Below are 17,747 nucleotides of genomic sequence, written 5' to 3' on the forward strand. Positions count from 1 at the left end.
TATTTTACATAATTTGAGCTTTAAACTCTCTCTTCACTGCATATCGGAAGTAGGCTACATATCATTCTACACGTTCGGTTCGTGTATATGTGAACTCATTGCGTGACACACGTACGTTATCGAGTGACCATACGTTCCGCAGCAATAAATGATAAACATATGTGTCGGAATAAGGATAATGATAGACTCGTATAGAGGCATGTATGTCATCGTCCTGGCATCCTTCCCGGTCCCATTAAACGTAGAATTTTATTATTGCCTCTGGTAAGCTGGTGCAGGACGTTTCGTTATAACTTTCGAAAAGATATGACCCATGGGACGCGATCGCGCGCGGTGGAAGTTGGAGAACGTAAGCGCGAAATTATGACACCGATATGAGACTGCGCGGACGAGTAATTTTAGCGAAGAAACGGATAAAATCTCATTTTCCTAGGCAAAGAGGATCGATCATATTCTATGATATTTTACATCGGAATGGCGCGGAATTGCGCGGTGCGCAATTGACATATTTTTTATCAGAAACCGATCATTTCCCGAGGGGAATTATATATTTAAATTTACCCGCGCGCGAGATTTACGTTTTTAACTTGTTCGCGAAAATAGATCGTCTATAAGTACTGGGACACTAGTATAGAGTGGGGTCAAAAGGTGACGCGACGAAGTTAAACTTGCACATTTAAAAGAGATAAGTTTAAAGATTGCAAACGTCACAGTTATACTAATATTAGAAGTGTGAAAGAACTGACGTAATCCGTATGATATAAATGTAAATGCACTGGCGGCTGGGTACATTTTAAACGTACTGTGTGCTATGTGATACTACGAAAATCTCTATCATTGATCACAAAAATATACATTCGTATAAAATATATGAGTATCTATAAAGTACGACAAAAAGACAAAAAATATTATCAACTTTCTTAAATATCAAAATATAATTTTACTTTTGTAATTAAAATGAAAAAAGATATAAGTATGTATATACATATTCATAAAAACTTGCTTAAGATATATGACAATTATTTATCGATTTCAATATGTTCATGCATTGTATATACATGCTCTACGTCTTCACATAAAATTCAATAAAAATGTTTTGATGGTCATTAGAATAATGTTACTGCGATAGACAACAGATATACATGAGTTCATATCATAGAGTTCTCTCTCACTAATTTAAATAATAAATATTATTATTATTGAGAAGATTCAATCTCGTTTCAAGAGATTGGATTTCTGTTAATCTTTATTTAAATCTCTCGTCATGAAAAAGCGAAAACTGATTAAGCGCAAATAAGCAAAAATAAAAGAATAATAATCGACACTAACCATACTCACCAGCGGTGTTACTCAGGGACGCGAGGGTAGCTAGACTTTGCAGATTCGCGGGGTTGATCTCTGCCGGACTGGGCACAGCGGGGGGTGCTGCGTGCGCAGGTGTTGCCGCACCAAGGCCAAGGTGTTGTTGCAGCAGCAACTGATGTTGTACGTTCGACAATGCATTCGCCGCTCCCGCGTTCGCGGCGACCGGGGTCGCGGCACTCGTCGTCGCCTGCAACTGTTGCAAAAGCTGCAACGATGCAGGCGTCAAGGTATGCGCGTCGTTCTACAAATACAAACATAATTTTCATCAATCATTATCGCTGTCATGTCCCATAAAGTTGTAATGTACTCGTTTTGCAGCATTTACAGATCCGAGGACATTTTATCCTATAAGTCTGCTAAAAATCGTTAGTTTATATACATAATTAGTATAAAATTTCTTTCACTTTAAGTTAATTTAAATATCTTTAGATTTCTTATCAAGCCCTTCATCAAATTTCCGCTAAGAAAGGATCGATCGCAAATTTGCCAAAGGATACACTTGTGAAGCTTTATGCAAATCTCGTGAAACATTCAATGAAAACAAAGCTTTAGTGGCTGTACGTGTTCGAAGAATATAAGTTCGAAGAATACGAATTGTATTCCTCAAAAACGTCTTTTTTAAAGATATATTTTGCATAACAAAATTGAGATTGCTATGTAGGAAGTCACAAAGGATAGATAATGCATATGAATGTAAGACGCTCAAACGATAGAGCCATGAAGAGAGCTCTCGTTCTCGATGCAAATGGAATCTTTGATATCGGCCAAAGAGCTTTCATTATAAAATATTAAATACACGTACGGCTAGGTAATGCGGTGTGATGTTGACTCCCGCGATGTTCCAGAGATTCGACTGGAGTTGCTGCATCCTCTTCTGGTCCTTTTCCTTTTGCGTGTCGGCGAATTTTACGACTAACGGCGACGAACAGCCCTGAAAATTGTACGACGCATTGATACGCATGTTACGTAATCGTAAACGATATGTGAAATGCAAAAAATGTAAAGAACGTTGCCTAGTATCACAATTAAGTTCCGATATCTCAAAACAAAAGTTATGGACAAAGCAAAATGTAATGCATGCAATGACAAATGGTCAAAATATTGAATTATGTAATAGATTGTCATAATTTTTCAAAACGTTAAATTTTCTTTTAATGATGTATACCATGATCTATCATGTATAAGAGAAGAGAATTTTGAAATCCTATATTATTATTGATTCAATCACGAGAGAATCATAAGATTTGTGAAAATAAATCTCGCTGTGTCGCATAATAGTAATTAAATATCTCAAAGCTCCAATAACTAATGTGATTGATAAGTATGAGAGATAGAGAGATTTGAAAGAAAACGGACAAATAATTACTTTTCCCATTTGCTTTCTATTTTAAGACATATCTATATCTCGAAACAGTGTCAATATTTCAGTGATTTGGATAATCAACCCAAAAATTCTTGAAAAAGTTTCTGTTACAATTTGACATTTCTCTCGTTAGCTCAGAACGTTCGTCGTACTTCGTACCGAGCGTCGTTTTACACCTGAAACCGACATACATTATTGGTTCAAGTCCAAGTTCAACATTGGCGTGAGAAAGGATTTGTCGGCGATCGAGCATTACATTGGCGGAAAGAGAAACTCATTCGACGGTACCCGAGACGATATACACACGAATCACAAGGTCGATGCACCATGCACAATGCGCCTGCAATTGGAGACGCGAAATCGGCGTGCTGATGCCGGTTGCGCCGGTAGCGACGAATGAGCAAGTTCGAAGAACCTGCAGCCGGAAATATTCGTGATATTAAAGTGGAATTGCCTTCGCGCTCGCATGCCTTGGCACAACTCGCCTTTACCATTCGAAATAGTACGTTGCATAGGCGTACCGTCGCCAAATATATATCTTGCGAGGTGGTTAATGAGGTTGTTAGGTATTTAAATGAGTCTTACATTAATGAAACCAAATTGTATGCCTAACAATGGAATACCGTGGGGCGCATTGAATGAAAAGAAAAAGATCTTGATATTAATTAGACAATACTTATTGTTAAATATTTAATATCAAGTAGACAGATAAATAAGAAAACAATTTATCATTCACTTTAGAATTCAAAAGAATTTTAAATACCATACGTATATCTGTAGCGCAAAAAAATTGACAAAAAAATGTTAACATATTTATATTGAAAATGAATTAAACATAATATAATGAAGATCAAATCATTATATAATATTTAAGAAATTAAGTATTAGTTATGTCTTGAAAATGTTTTTAAAAATAAATGTTTTTTAAAATATCTGTTGTAAATTTTTTTGGAAAATTACGAGTCAGTGCAGCAGTGTAGCATCTATTATTTCCTTGTCAAAGGATATTCTTGTAGAGACTAGCAAAAGGATAGGCTATTCTTCTTACCCGATATAATTTGATAAACATACTTTTACCACGCAAATCGATAATGTCGTGTATTTCGTTTTACTATTTTCGAACGATGCCGAATTGAGATTCGATAATTTACCTATTCACACCAATTCTAGCTTAGGTAGCCGAGGAGTACGGGGCGAGAAGGGGAGATGGAAAAGTCTTGGCGAGCTTTGAATCGCCAAGATGTCGACCAGTTCAGCCGTCTTTACTCTCTCGCTCGGTTTTAGTTACCCCGAGTTAAATCGGTATATTTCACCGAGGTGACTAGTCGGATTGTGGATGCACACGGATGTTTCATCGGGTGACACAGTGGCAATGAGCCAATACATTCGACGACTCGGTTGAATTGTCACGAAAAGAAACGATCTATGAAGACTTTGTGTGCGACCCGATCTGTGTGGTCACATCTGCCAGTCTTCACGACACTGTTTTCTCCGCTTAAAAGATCGAAGTCCTCGCGACCTAGTTCTTCCTTGCGATATAAATATGAGAGCAGATTAAATGTCCTCATTGAACTGCTCATTACTTCCACAAGCAACAAAGTTCTCATTATCTTTTACTTAATTATAGAAAACGTAAATGCAAAAAGGTTAATGGTGAACGGAAAGGCGAAATCATTATTGAATGAGAGATCAATGAATGGTACGCTATTAAAGAAGCAAATGAATGAATAAAACATATTATTTTCTTACAAAAGTTGCATTATTTCTGTATGAGAAGTCGCCTATGTAGGTATTCTCAATTTATTATTAGAGCGATAGAATATCAGATGACGTTATTTGAATTATTAATCAAGATGTAGTAAAGCTGCTAAAGTTGTAAACTATTAATAATTTGTATAAATTAGCTACGCGTAAAACTTCCGATTTAGGAATTCCTAACATCAAAATTAACAACTTTAATACTTTGACAGACATAATTACATTAATTTCATTAATGTACCATTCATAACTTTTTATTCAAAATTAGGAACATTACTTAATTAATTACTTAAAGAATTAATAGCTCCAATCACACTTTGAAGTTAATAATTACAATAAATTTTTTCTTTAATTTTTAATTTAAGAACGAATTAAAAAAATGTTATGTAAACGTTACGTAAAGTGCTTCCTCCATCGTTTATAATTGTACTCACCTCCATTGTCTGGGAATGATGCAGAGCTTTGATGGCATTGATCGCGTACTGCTTACTAGCGTAGGTAACAAAGGCACAGGCTTTACTTTTCCCGGTACTGTCCCTCAGCACCGAGCATTCCTCGATCATTCCGTAAGCGCTAAACATGTTCCTAACGTCGTTTTCCGTGAATTTTTTCGATAGCATGCCGACGAACAGCTTGCGCTCTGTAATAATAAAACACAACTTCCATTAATAATTGCTTTGTGTGGTTTCACGTCATCATATGAAAAGTAAACGAGCGTATTTCGCGTTAGTAACATATGCGATCTCAATTGCAATAATGCAGCAATAGTGCTGGAAGACAATCGTCTTAAAGATAATCCTCGATTATCCTCGATAATGTGTGATTCATCCTCGCGTATAATCCTACAATTAGTCAGTGAGAAACGTGTCTGACTGACTAATCATGCAATCGAATAACGTAACTATAGTCTTATTATTAGCAAGATTGTGTTATTCTACGGAACTGCGTAATGGATAAATTAAGTGTGTTACTCATTTATTACTTACTTATTGTGCTTCTTACAACTGGGTATTTTAATTTAATTGATATTTTATGGTTATATATTTTTTTGAATTATTACAGACGATCAAATGATATAATCTTCCCTATTTTTTCTCTCTATTCTTTAAGTTTATGACGACTATGACAGGCAGAATTATTGATTATTTCATAAGTAGCACTCGGCATTTTCAGTATGTCATTATGTAAAGTAATGTTGTAGTAAAGTTTGCATAAGATAAAAAAAATGAGAATTATTGAACATGAGAAGAAAATTCTTTTATTAAGCGTTATGCAAGACTAATAATTTCGCTATTTTTATATCAAGTTCTGAGCTTGTTATCTGAGCGAACTTATAAAAATTTTTATAAATGGCATTCAACTATCATTCATGACACATTCCATGAACGAAGAGAATTAATACGTTCTGCAGATTAAAAACTAACAATCGCCATCTAATATTCTCGACGATCTCTCTACGAGAAACGGAATCAATTAATTGGAAAAAAAACCGAGTGTTTTGTACGATATGACGTCGTGCTTAAACTTTGACTCACGTCGTCTCGAGTCGAGGTCGCGGAGTGACATCATGATTTCCCATCTCGCCCACCGTTTAATAAGCGTTTACGGATAATGCGGACGGTGGCTAGCTATGGGCCATTTGACGACGGCACCGACCACTGGAAGAGGCGACCTGGTCAATATTTGTTTAGGACCGGGAGAAAAGCTTCGCCCAGAGAAAAGCCGCTTATGTAAATTCGGCGTCGCGAGGGATAGGCTAGGCAAAATACTCGGATATATCTCTCGGGTTTATCCTCGTTTCTCTCATCCCCCGTCACACGTATTCAATTCTCCTGTGAATCTCTTCTTGGTGTTAATGCACCGCGCTTATCCCTACGTGACGCGTATTAAGAAAATCGAAATAATTCAAATTTTGTGCATTGTATATGAAGTTTGACGTATTACAATTACAATTGCGAGATATTTCATTTGTGCGACCTATATATTTTTTTTCGAGAAAGATTAAACCAGTATTTTCATCGTCTAAGTACTTATTTTTGCATAAATGCTGCATGAGCATTAGATATGCAACAGCGACTCGCGTCATATTAATTAATATTTCGGTGCCCTAATAATATAAACTAATACAAACTAATATATTAATATTAATATCGAACTATGCAAATTCGCCGGCCAATAAGAGAGGTCTAAACATGACGAGCATTAATATATGTGAAAATTGTGGCTCCCTGTCAAATGTTGCAATCCAATTCGCGCGTTATCAAAGGAACACCGATGCTACGTTTCGCGAGCTATGCGCGCTGCAGCCATATTAGTGAGAATTGAAATCTAGCATACATCGATTTATAGTGCGCGCAATGTATCTATAGAAGTTGATATCAAATTCATACGCTATACGATTGCGTATGATCATGTTTCCGGAAATCACCAATGCGCTTTATGTGCAAATAATTATGGCCCATAATACTGATAAATAATGCCGTGACTTTTGTAATGCTTGCTGTATAACAGAATAGAAGAGATATCGATAATATAAAATATATACTTTGAAATTCGTTATTACAGCGACAACAATAATAATTTACTTGTATAACAAATTCTTGTATTAATAAATAATATAAATTTAATCGTATAAACTGCTTTGAAATTTGATATTACATATGTAGATAATAATAATAATAATTTATTTTTATAATAAATTCTTGTATAAAAGCTATAACATTAGATTTATATGCCTATCATTCCCGATCATTTTGACGTTATTTTGTAGCAGTGATACTGTCACGGCAATACACTAAAAAAAAAATATTTAGATCCAAGAAAATATTTATTTAGATAGTACCAATGACTTATTTACTTAATATAATTACATATTTATTTAGAATTGAATATCTTTACTTAAATTATGTAAAAATATCTAATTCAAAATAAATATGTGATTATATGTTAAGTAAATAAGTCATTGGTACTATCTAAATAAATATTTTCTTGGATCTAAATTCTTTTTTTTTCAGTATACCGGTTTTCCAGCAATAGTAAATCCTAAAGTAAAGCCCTTTGATTGGAAAATTGGTCTGTTGCATCAATTCAATTCATCCGGATGAAAACTCCCTGTAACAATGATCCCCTTTGCGTTTAACAAGTCGCATTTAAGGGGTTGTGTCTGACCGAAACGTCCGAAAAAGGAAAATGGCAAAAAAAATGTACTGAGACCCGAGAATCAAGAGAGTTCACCCATGGAGAGGTTGATCCATGCCGCGGGGAAGAGCAGAGAAAGGACGAGAAAAGCGCTGGATATATCGGTCCAGACTATGGCAAACTCGTCCGCAGTTAACGATTTAATTAATTTCGCAGCCCCTAGCGACCGGATACCCGCGGTTGCCAACGACGGATCGGATTTCCCGCGGAAATCGAATGAAAATTTTAAGCCCTTTCCCTTCCCGAGGAAAATACGGTGTAAAAAGGCAGCCGGCGGCTTGGGGGGCGGAAGACAAATTCTCCTCCCTCCCTCATCCTCCCTTGCGTTCCAGCGAAACTGCGGCTTTCGCGGAATGTTTATTAAATACCGAAGGTGCTGGTTTATGCCCTTCCCTTTTCCTTCCAAACGGACCGAAATTTTCCGCCCGTTGCGACCAGGAGGGGCGGATATTACCCGCGTATACGAAGGTCAACGTATCGAGTATTCTGAGATCGATCAAGGGTGGAGTCGTAGTCAGACAGGAAATAAAGAGGAGAGATCCGAACTGTCTTAGTACAATATATCATCACATTTAATTCACATACGAAAATAATACGTGTAATTGATAAGAAAAAGGAAATCACACAAATTATTGATCGAGTAGATTGTAAGAGGGAGATTTTTTTAAGCAGCTAGTAAAAAATGTGAGAAAAACCGAGAAACGATAAAGCAAGAAATAAGATATTTTTCAAAATCAATCGTCTTGTTAAATTTGAGGTGATTTGTAATCAAAATTTGTTTCAAAGTGCTAAGTTAGAGACAATTTTTGCGTAATAAATATATAAAGTAGGCACCCCATATCTTTAAATTTACATTTACCTAATCGCGCATGAAAAGACTTTTTCAAATGTATCAGCAACTTTAGAACCATTGGAGAAAGTCAAGATCCTATCAATTATATTGAAATTTTGAAAATAGGTGCTAATTTCATAGGGATTCTATACATATTCCGTACAAAACAATATATACATATATATTACTAATTCTGGGTAATGCTTCTCCTATTGTGCCATCGGAGTAATGTCGAGCTTATTGTAATCACATTTGGACGTGAGGCTATTAACGTGGAAATAAAATGAGAGCGCGATACAGAGGTACTGGTCTCTGTAACTGCATTTGTAATGTAATTCACGTGCAAACTAGATACGACGCAACGTCGGATCATGCAGTCGGATATGAGATGCAGATCGCGCCTGCCGGAATGTTTGCATCGCACCGAATATTCCGTTAGGATGTCTGCAACACGTCGTCGTCGCGGAATACGTGTATCAAAGTACTGCGCATATTCTATCGATCGAGCATTATAAGATTTGTATAATGAACAAACAATAATACAAAAGTCATTGTAAATTGCAAGTGACATGCAGCTTTTTATGCATGGCACAACTTATCGATTATTGATTATAATTTTGAAAGATACGACGCGTGTAATATCTTCATGTATATAAAAAGTATAAAAACTCAAATACTGTTTAATATTCAACTCTATATTTACCCGATCTAAAATTTTTACATAATAAAATTTAAAATAACAAGTAGATTTTTATATCTTTATTGTTCGCACAGGATATAATCTTATAATTGTCGAATAAAATAAACGTGACTTATAATATACTTATACATGTGATAAAAATATCATATAAATCATGTCAAATAATTTTCGTTATCAAAGTCCACCACCAATTATTGCTAAATAAATGTCGCTCTCGCAAGTCTCACGTGGTGAAAAGTAATTCGTAGGTAAGTTCCGTGAGATTAGTCGGTGTTAATGATAACCAATTTACACTCTCCTCGCGGATGCGAGGAAGCGTTTATTCGATACAAATAGGTGTCTGACTTTCACAAACGAAATGCTTGTGGCCAGCCGGTGGCTAATGCGGTCGGTTGCGTTCGATTTGATCTCCTTCTATGCATCTCATTCACAACTTGGGCAATTAAATCGCAGCCTGCGAAACGTGATAAGTTTTCCAACGAATTTCCGAGCCAGGCATCCTCAAATCGATCCTCGTGCTCCGATATGCAACCGGCAACCTTCCACGCCGTTATTCCTTATACTCGATTTCGCCTTTTTTTCGCGGCACGATGCATCGAAGCGCGAGACGTTGCGAATGAACCGACGCTCTTAGAGGCCGGCAAGAAAAAGACCAACGCGAGATTAGGATCGTGCATGCAAAAGCGAGGGAACCCCGGAATTTCGTTGGGAAACGTTTCGATGTGCCTTTTCGAGATGCGCGGAAGAAGGAGTCGCTGCACGATACGCATCGCCGAAAGCGTAGCGTACACTTTGATTTCCGTCCAAGCTCGTCTTCTAGGACCAATGCTTCATTTGTCAAAGATTTCTGAATTATTATATCCGAATAAAACTTCAAAATTAAGAATGTTGCGAAAGTAACAACAAAGTCGTCAAAAAATCCTTAATTCTTCGAGGAGAATTATTTTCAATTTTGAAAGATTTGGATAATCAAATATGATTTAATTGTATCTAATACGCGTAATCGGTATGATATAAAAATAAAACTATCTGATGTATAGATAGAAATGTCAGTATACTGGAGTATACTAAAAACTCAACCATATAAATTCCGAGATTGAAATCTCGGATTACACAAAAACTGACGGAATAGAATTTTCCACTTTTCAATTATTACACTGAGAAAAAAGTTATTAACCTACTAAATATTTTCAACTAATTATTATTTTTTTAATTGAAATATTTGTGTATTTAAATTAAACACGACATGTTAAATCTAACATGATGTAATTTGACTCAAATACTTAAATATTTCAATTAAAAAAATAATAATCAGTTGAAAATATTTAGTCAAGTTAATAACTTTTTTTTCAGTGTATTTAAAATTACAATAAATATTCTATATTATCTAAATAAAAATTTGAAATGCACGAAATAAATTTAAAAGCACTAAAATAAAATTATTAGAATATTTTTAACAAATTCTTGTTAACTCGGCCAGATGATTTAAATTCGAGACGTTCACTTGAAAGCTTGCTCGAATATCTGCGAAACATATATCGAGATTATATCTCTTATGGTAACTTTTTGCGGCTATACCTAAAGCTATTCGAAGGAAAGAAAGTTTACAAAACGTGAGTTTTAATTAAAAACATTTTTCTCGAGTAGCGTAATCTGCGTAATCTTTTGCCGCTCTATGAATACTGATTATTAATAATCATTAAAACTGGCCTCTTGCCACCGACTAAGGAGGATTAGATTTGTCTCATTGCTGGTTTCGTATTCACTGTGTAGCATATAGTCTCGCCAGGAATATTCTTGCCCTCTTAACACTACGGCTTTTAGGCCACGCGTTTTAAGAAACGAGAATTGACTACGTTAATTCAATTGCCACGTTCGCATATGCCGAGTGCACCGCTTTCTATCCATAGAATGATCTACAGAATTAGCTATCTATGAAACTATGTTCCTAAATCTTTAGCTATATGAAAATAAATATCTGTAGAAAAAGAATTAAAAAAAAATTAGATGTAAAGTTTTTGAATAAAATGAAAAAAGCGAGAATCTATAGATAAAAATGCTGATGAATTATGATTAGGTATCTAAGAATAAATTATTAAATCGGGAATTGAAAGAAATTCACACATCTCGAAGCCAATCTGGCAGCCGATGCACCGACAGGTGTATCCATATCGCGTTCGGTCACAATTATGCGGTCATTAGTATGTCGCTGACGAAGTTCGCAGGAAATGACGTCAGACATAGAGTAGCGATTTATAGACAGCTTGGAATTCCGATTAGCACTTTGACGGTTGCAATAATAAGACGGTAACTTACGCTTTATGATCCACGAGATTACAAAAGTGACAATTATTGTTCTATTTTATGGAGCGACATTTACGGACAGTAGTCATCGTGCAGTGATATGAACTTGCGGTCCAATGAAAATACAAACCAATCCTGTCACAGTGATTAATACGTAGACAGTGATAAACGAGCCAGTTAGAGGAGGCACCTGCGAACGAAACTGTCTTAGCATATGCATAGCGGACCCTGCATAACTGTCCTCATTTCCGTTTAAATTATTTGCTGGGAAACCAGAGTATTATATTTTTCATTTCAACCGCGCGTAACATAATTACATTAAAGTCCCCATTCTTATCCATAGCACATTTACTATCACATGAGTGTGCTTAATCTTGATTCTTTCTACTTTGAAAGCGATATAAAGTTTCTTATAAAATAAATATTGAAACGAGACAATACAAAAATATATTTTACTTTTAATTTTAAAATTAAGAAATTACTTTCTATATTACGAAAATTACATAATCTGAAGTGATGACAAAGTGGTTAAATATGTAAATTCAGCTCTAAATAGGAGAATTCGTGTGAATAGAGAAGAGAACTAAAAAAATAAGAAGTTCTCTTCAAGAAATTTTTGTAAGTAAGCAAGCAAAACTGATTTCGTCAGAATGAACATTTCGCAAAGCTTTGAAAGAGCTGAATTCCCATTATGAATCCTCTACCGGAGACTGCATACATTTCGTTGAAACCCTTGTCACCCCCGTGACCACCAAATATCTTCCTCGCGATCGCACAACCGCCAGTGAGAACAAATGACGCCATAAATCGTGGATCGCGACTGCGAGCGCCAAGTATCACCATCGTTAAGGACGTATATACGAAGGATACGAATGATGCCTCATACACGTCGGAATAGTAGATGAAGTTCACCAGTACCGTGTTATCCCCAGCAGACTACGAAGACCCATAAGCGGGTACATTAATTGGGCATTTGTATGGGATCCGGTGTCTCGTGTTGCGCTTCCGGTTGGTTCCTGCGGTCAAAGCCATATCATATGCTATCCTTGTCCTCTAGCTTGCACGTCCTTTCACCGGAAAAGACTCCCTCTTTTCGACATACCAGTTCGTTCTGCTTACCGCTCCCTCGCGCAGCTAACTTCTTTCTTAAAGACGTCCGCTTTTTCTTTTTGCAAGAGAGTTTCTCTTTATATTATATTTTTTTATAGAAACAATCTCTATTAATATGATATTAAAATAATATTACTTAAAATTAAAGAGAATTTAAAACAAGATAAAATTTTTTAAATTACACATTAAAAATAATATTTTAAATTTTATGTTGTACATTATTATATTGTTTTAAATGCTTCAAATTTGTTTTTATAATTATTTATTCAAATTATACTATAAAATACTATCTAAATTATACTATAATTATATTTTCTAATTATATTATCATAAATCATATTTCAAGATACGTTATTATGAATCTTGCATGTTTCAAACTTTACGTATTATAATATTTGATAATATTGCGTAACTAGCGCATTTCACTTTTTCTTCCAAGTATATACTCCTACTCATAAAATCGTCAGCGCATGTAGATTTGCCCGGTTCTTTTTACCTGACGAAACCCCGAAACGTTCTTCGCATACGGAATCACCTACTTTCAAGGGCTTCAACAAAGACGATTTCTCGGATACTGAAATAATTTTTTGTGACCTACTTTCTTTTACCGATCTCCAACTGATTTACAGCTATATATGTTTTGTTTCAGATACGTTTGTTTCATATATTATTTTGCATCTCCCTGATCATTGTTCTTCGTCAAACTGAAAAATTTATCTTTTCTAAAATCAATGCAACCGTTAATTAATTTCTATTTATCGTATCGGATACAGGATACATGAGATTCTTTTGAAAATAATAAATATACAAACGTATTTTGACGTAAATTGAATCCGTGACAGAATTCTCGCTTTTGATGTACATATTATGTTATGAACAAATTTTCCCGTTGCAAACTTAATTTACATAAATTTGATTTATTTTAATTTCTCCGATACAAATATAATTTATTCAATACGAGTAATAATACAAGTTATACAAGTAGCATTAATAATACTGAAACAGAATTTACATTTGTAATGATAGTAAGTTTAATAGGATCTTTTTTATAGTTGACATTGTAAAAGAATAATCCCACGAGTTTCTAAAGAGAATGGAGTTACAACCTCGATATCTTAGCAGAGATTTGCATAATAATTAATATTTACGTCATTATCCGATCTCTATGCAAAATATCAGCATCGATTATTTATGGTTATGAAAATCTAATCACACATTGACGTTTGATCAAATCATACATGACACGCCTAGGAAAAATGTATGTCACTTGTCTTGGAGACTATTATTTACATGTCTTTTGAATTCTTTCCAATATAAGATTTACTTTCAACAACTTAACAAATATAAACTAAAATGATTCAAATTTGACTAGTTACTTAACTTTTTAAATGTATTAAATTCTTGAAATAAAGTAATAAAGAGCGTATTACATGTAATGACAAATAAGATGTTTGTTTACAATAGAAACTTATAGTTTCGCATCGAAAGACACGAAAAATTATCATAATAGAAAAAAATACGTTATAAATGATAAATGAAATCTACAATTGTAAATTTAAAAATTTACTTTAATGAAAGGAAACAATGTTTCTTTTCACTTTTATTAAAATAATTGACATCCCACGTTTTTCCTACAAGTGCAATGATTGTTTTAGCCAAAGTTCTTTCAGCTGTTATTACGTCTGTAGGATCATGCGGACACGCAGTGGACACTAATCCCCGACTACTGCTTACTTATCATATGCATGTTGCTATGCAAAACTCGTATGAATATGTAAAACGCGGGTCAGCGACTACGTTCTTCTCAAAATAAAATTGTCGTGAGAATAGCACCGGTTTTGCGGGTCACTCACGACCTTTGAGATCTTCGTTCTTCATTTCGCATTTTGCTCACGCCATGAAATTGCAAGCTACGAAGCAAGAACTTGAACGCCTCGATTGCCGGTAATCATCGGTAGTCCTGATAATCGTGTAATTACTCGACACGTTTAACCGTAATCGTTTTCTAGTTGCCGCAATAGGCACATCGACGCGTTGCCAAGTTGCACGCAAGATATACACGCTACCATCAAGAATCGCAAACGTGTCGAAAGCTCTTCCACCGTTGTCTCTCTATTTTTTTTTACAGAAATATTAATAATGCAGCACCAACAAAATAACTTTTTGTTATACGTAAAATGAACAACGAAAATATACTTTCATTGTTGTATATAATTACGTTTATCATATAGCGTTTATCATGGAACGCAAATAATGTTAGAATAATTATTCAAGCTAAATTAAAATCAAATTAACATAATCATCTGAATAAATTTGCATGGTTCTATGATCTTTAACATTGTTATAAATTATCATTAATGCATATGCAAGATATCCAAGGTTCAGTACCTAGCAAAAAAAGAAAAAGTTTAAATACAGAGTCCGAATGTTATACAATCCTCTATTGCCTTCTACTGTCCTCTACTGCAACTTTGATCGACGTACGTATCTATGACCAACGGTTTGTAATAAATCATATCTGTTTTCTTGAACACAATTTTACCCACTGACGTCATTAATATAAATTTACAATTATATTTTATCACATGTAATTATTCAAAGAGATATTCTGTTCTGTAATAAAGTATACTTGTATTATAGCTTGTAATTTTTTTTTAGAATTCCGAGATTATAAAGTCAATGCATAACAAATTACTACGATGTAAACACACGTAAAAATTTACCAAACTTTTAATTTGTAATACGGTTATAGAAGATTATAAAAAAATATTACATCTTATGAATCGTATAAGAGATTTTCGAAACAACGTGATGGACAAAAGCATTGTCTACGAGCAATTAATTAACCAGAATCATACGGTTATACATATACAGAAATTCGGTGCTGTTACGTTACATTGCTGTAATATAAATTCTTGCATAAAGTCGGAATGTAATGCATCGCAGCAACATAGGTACGTATGAATTCACTCGACGTGGAAGCTAATATTCTTCGCGGGCGGGCGAACACACGCGGGGCAAATGAGCACGTTGAAAATAAGTCGCGTAAAGTTGCTTTCGCAACGGCACGACGGACGAGGAGGTACGCGCCTATATTGCAGTCGGAAGATAACGGCGTGGCGACACTACGTGGCGCATTTATGTCTGTTGAGACCTCTAAGCGACAGTTTAAAACCTCTCACGCTCAAATAATTTTATGTATATTACACGACAAATAATACGACAATATACGCATGTCGTCCATAAAATTATGTATTCATGTATTAACTGTAAAATATTTCACAACAATAATCGTCATAATTAAAACTAATTTGACGAAATGTATAGGTAATTAAAAAGCTGTTTGACCCCATCGAGATAATTTTCAATTGCAAATTAAATAAATAACGAGTAAAACTTGTTTATTAAATATCTATTTGTTAAATTTATGATAAATCTAATCAAATTTAAAGAGTGAGTCGAAGAATAGATATGTTTAAACGATATTTTATATACATATATTTTTTTTCTATAACTCTTCGGATATGCTTCAATAATCATGCGCTCAGTAGATACGAGGCTAAATATCGAGCCGGTAAATGAATTACTACAGATAGCCGTTCCGTGCATAGCTGTGCGCACAACTGTGCACGACGGCATATACGGCTGTGCCGTCGTACGGTACCGTAGTGCCGGAGCATACGGCAACGAGCCGAGAGCCTAACCGAAGAATAATCGCAATCCTCTCTTGCGCAACCGGATGGCCGACGGTTTCTGCGAAACCGTCCGTCTCGCCGTGCAAGACAGGAGAGAAAAGCTCGTCCCGAGCGGACTCTCCGACTCGACTGAAACGACTCGTTAGTATCGCCGAGGTTCCCTCAAGTGAAATCCCCATGCTCCACCTCCGAGGGAAAATGTTCTCTCTTTAGATATGATCTGAGGTTCCCTTCGTGCGCGCTGCTTCTTCTTTTCGAGACTCGTGCCATCGCTATCGTCGACCTACCCGCCGATATTCCGTCGAGCAGAGAATTATTTCAATATTTTTCTTATTTACTCCTGCGATTAGGGCAGATCTGTGCATACAGACTTGTGTATAGTCAGATTTGAAAAATTCAAGATATAAAGAAAGCTTCTACAAGCAATTATTTCTTCATTTTTATAAGGAAAAATAAAGAGTAATTTCTGCAAAGTTTTGAAAAGTAATTACTGACAATTTCAGTCTTCATATTGTTAATGTGATTCGTTTATTATCACTTTCATCTTCAATCTGCTAAATTACATTAAATTAGATCAGAATAATCGAAGTAAATTTCCATCTTTGTGATATTGTGTTGCTTCTTCGAATAAATTTCATTAAAATTAATGTCATTTAGATGAAATAGAGTTACGAGCATGTTCACTTATGAAATGCGAGTATCTTAAATATATTTCAAGGGAATACAAAGTCCTTTCCATATAACATTTTTAATATCGAGACCGGTACGGCTACCAATTTTACTCGCGACGACTAAAATTACTTTGGAATATCGTTTACATACCGCGAATATACTTTGCTCCGCAGCGATCATTAAAACTCGACATACCTTTGAAGGATACGGTTTCGTCGTGACTTCAAACGCGATTCCCGCGATGCATCGCGTAGATAGGTATGGAAAAATGTCGCAAGTTTCTTCAATATGTTTCGCTGCTCTTTGAGTTGCCCGATTTTTAAATATTTTTGACCTACATTTTTCTTGTTCCGCCAGAAGTAGCAGTGCTTTACGTCAAAGAAAGAATTCTCTTATGCATACTTCATACATTTTTACGCAGTATTTCAATTAATATATGCAAAAATGTTAACATTATAATTATTAGCAAAATGTAAAATTTCATAAATTTTTTCTTAACTTATATGCGACATGGAGATAGTTGAAGATATTGATGAATTGTATCATTGATAAAAATAAAATATAAAAACATTTTAGATGTCTCATATTTTATTTAGCAATATCTTTAATAGATTGCACATAAATTAAATTTGTGAGATTCTTTCATATAATTATAGTATGAAAAAAGCGATTAAAAATAATAAACGCGGCATTTCTGGATATCAGAAAGTCATCGGTATTCAGGCGCGGTATTCTTATAATTGTTCTGCG

At 34.9% G+C, this 17,747-nt stretch overlaps 1 protein-coding gene across 12 annotated transcripts in view; it reads right to left on the minus strand.

Annotated features, from left to right (window-relative positions):
- Positions 1-17,747, minus strand: part of LOC139781149 (CUGBP Elav-like family member 1-A) — a 98,500-nt gene that overhangs the window by 18,079 nt on the left and 62,674 nt on the right. For 10 of the 12 annotated variants that reach the window (XR_011720438.1, XR_011720439.1, XM_071719982.1 and 7 more), the window contains 3 exons: positions 4,921-5,126; positions 2,168-2,296; positions 1,330-1,606 (listed from right to left, as the gene is read on the minus strand). Coding sequence is in view for 10 of the 12 variants with exons in the window: in XM_071719982.1 (XP_071576083.1) it covers positions 1,330-1,606; positions 2,168-2,296; positions 4,921-5,126 (612 nt within the window). In the remaining 2 variants the exon portion in view is untranslated. The remainder of the gene's footprint in view (positions 1-1,329; positions 1,607-2,167; positions 2,297-4,920; positions 5,127-17,747) is intronic. The other 2 variants (XM_071719984.1, XM_071719978.1) reach the window with 1 other exon arrangement.

This window comes from Temnothorax nylanderi, unplaced genomic scaffold (assembly GCF_030848795.1).
Source record: "Temnothorax nylanderi isolate EJ_2023f unplaced genomic scaffold, tnyl_v1.0 TNYL_tig0318_pilon, whole genome shotgun sequence".
Classification (NCBI taxonomy): Eukaryota; Metazoa; Arthropoda; class Insecta; order Hymenoptera; family Formicidae; genus Temnothorax; species Temnothorax nylanderi.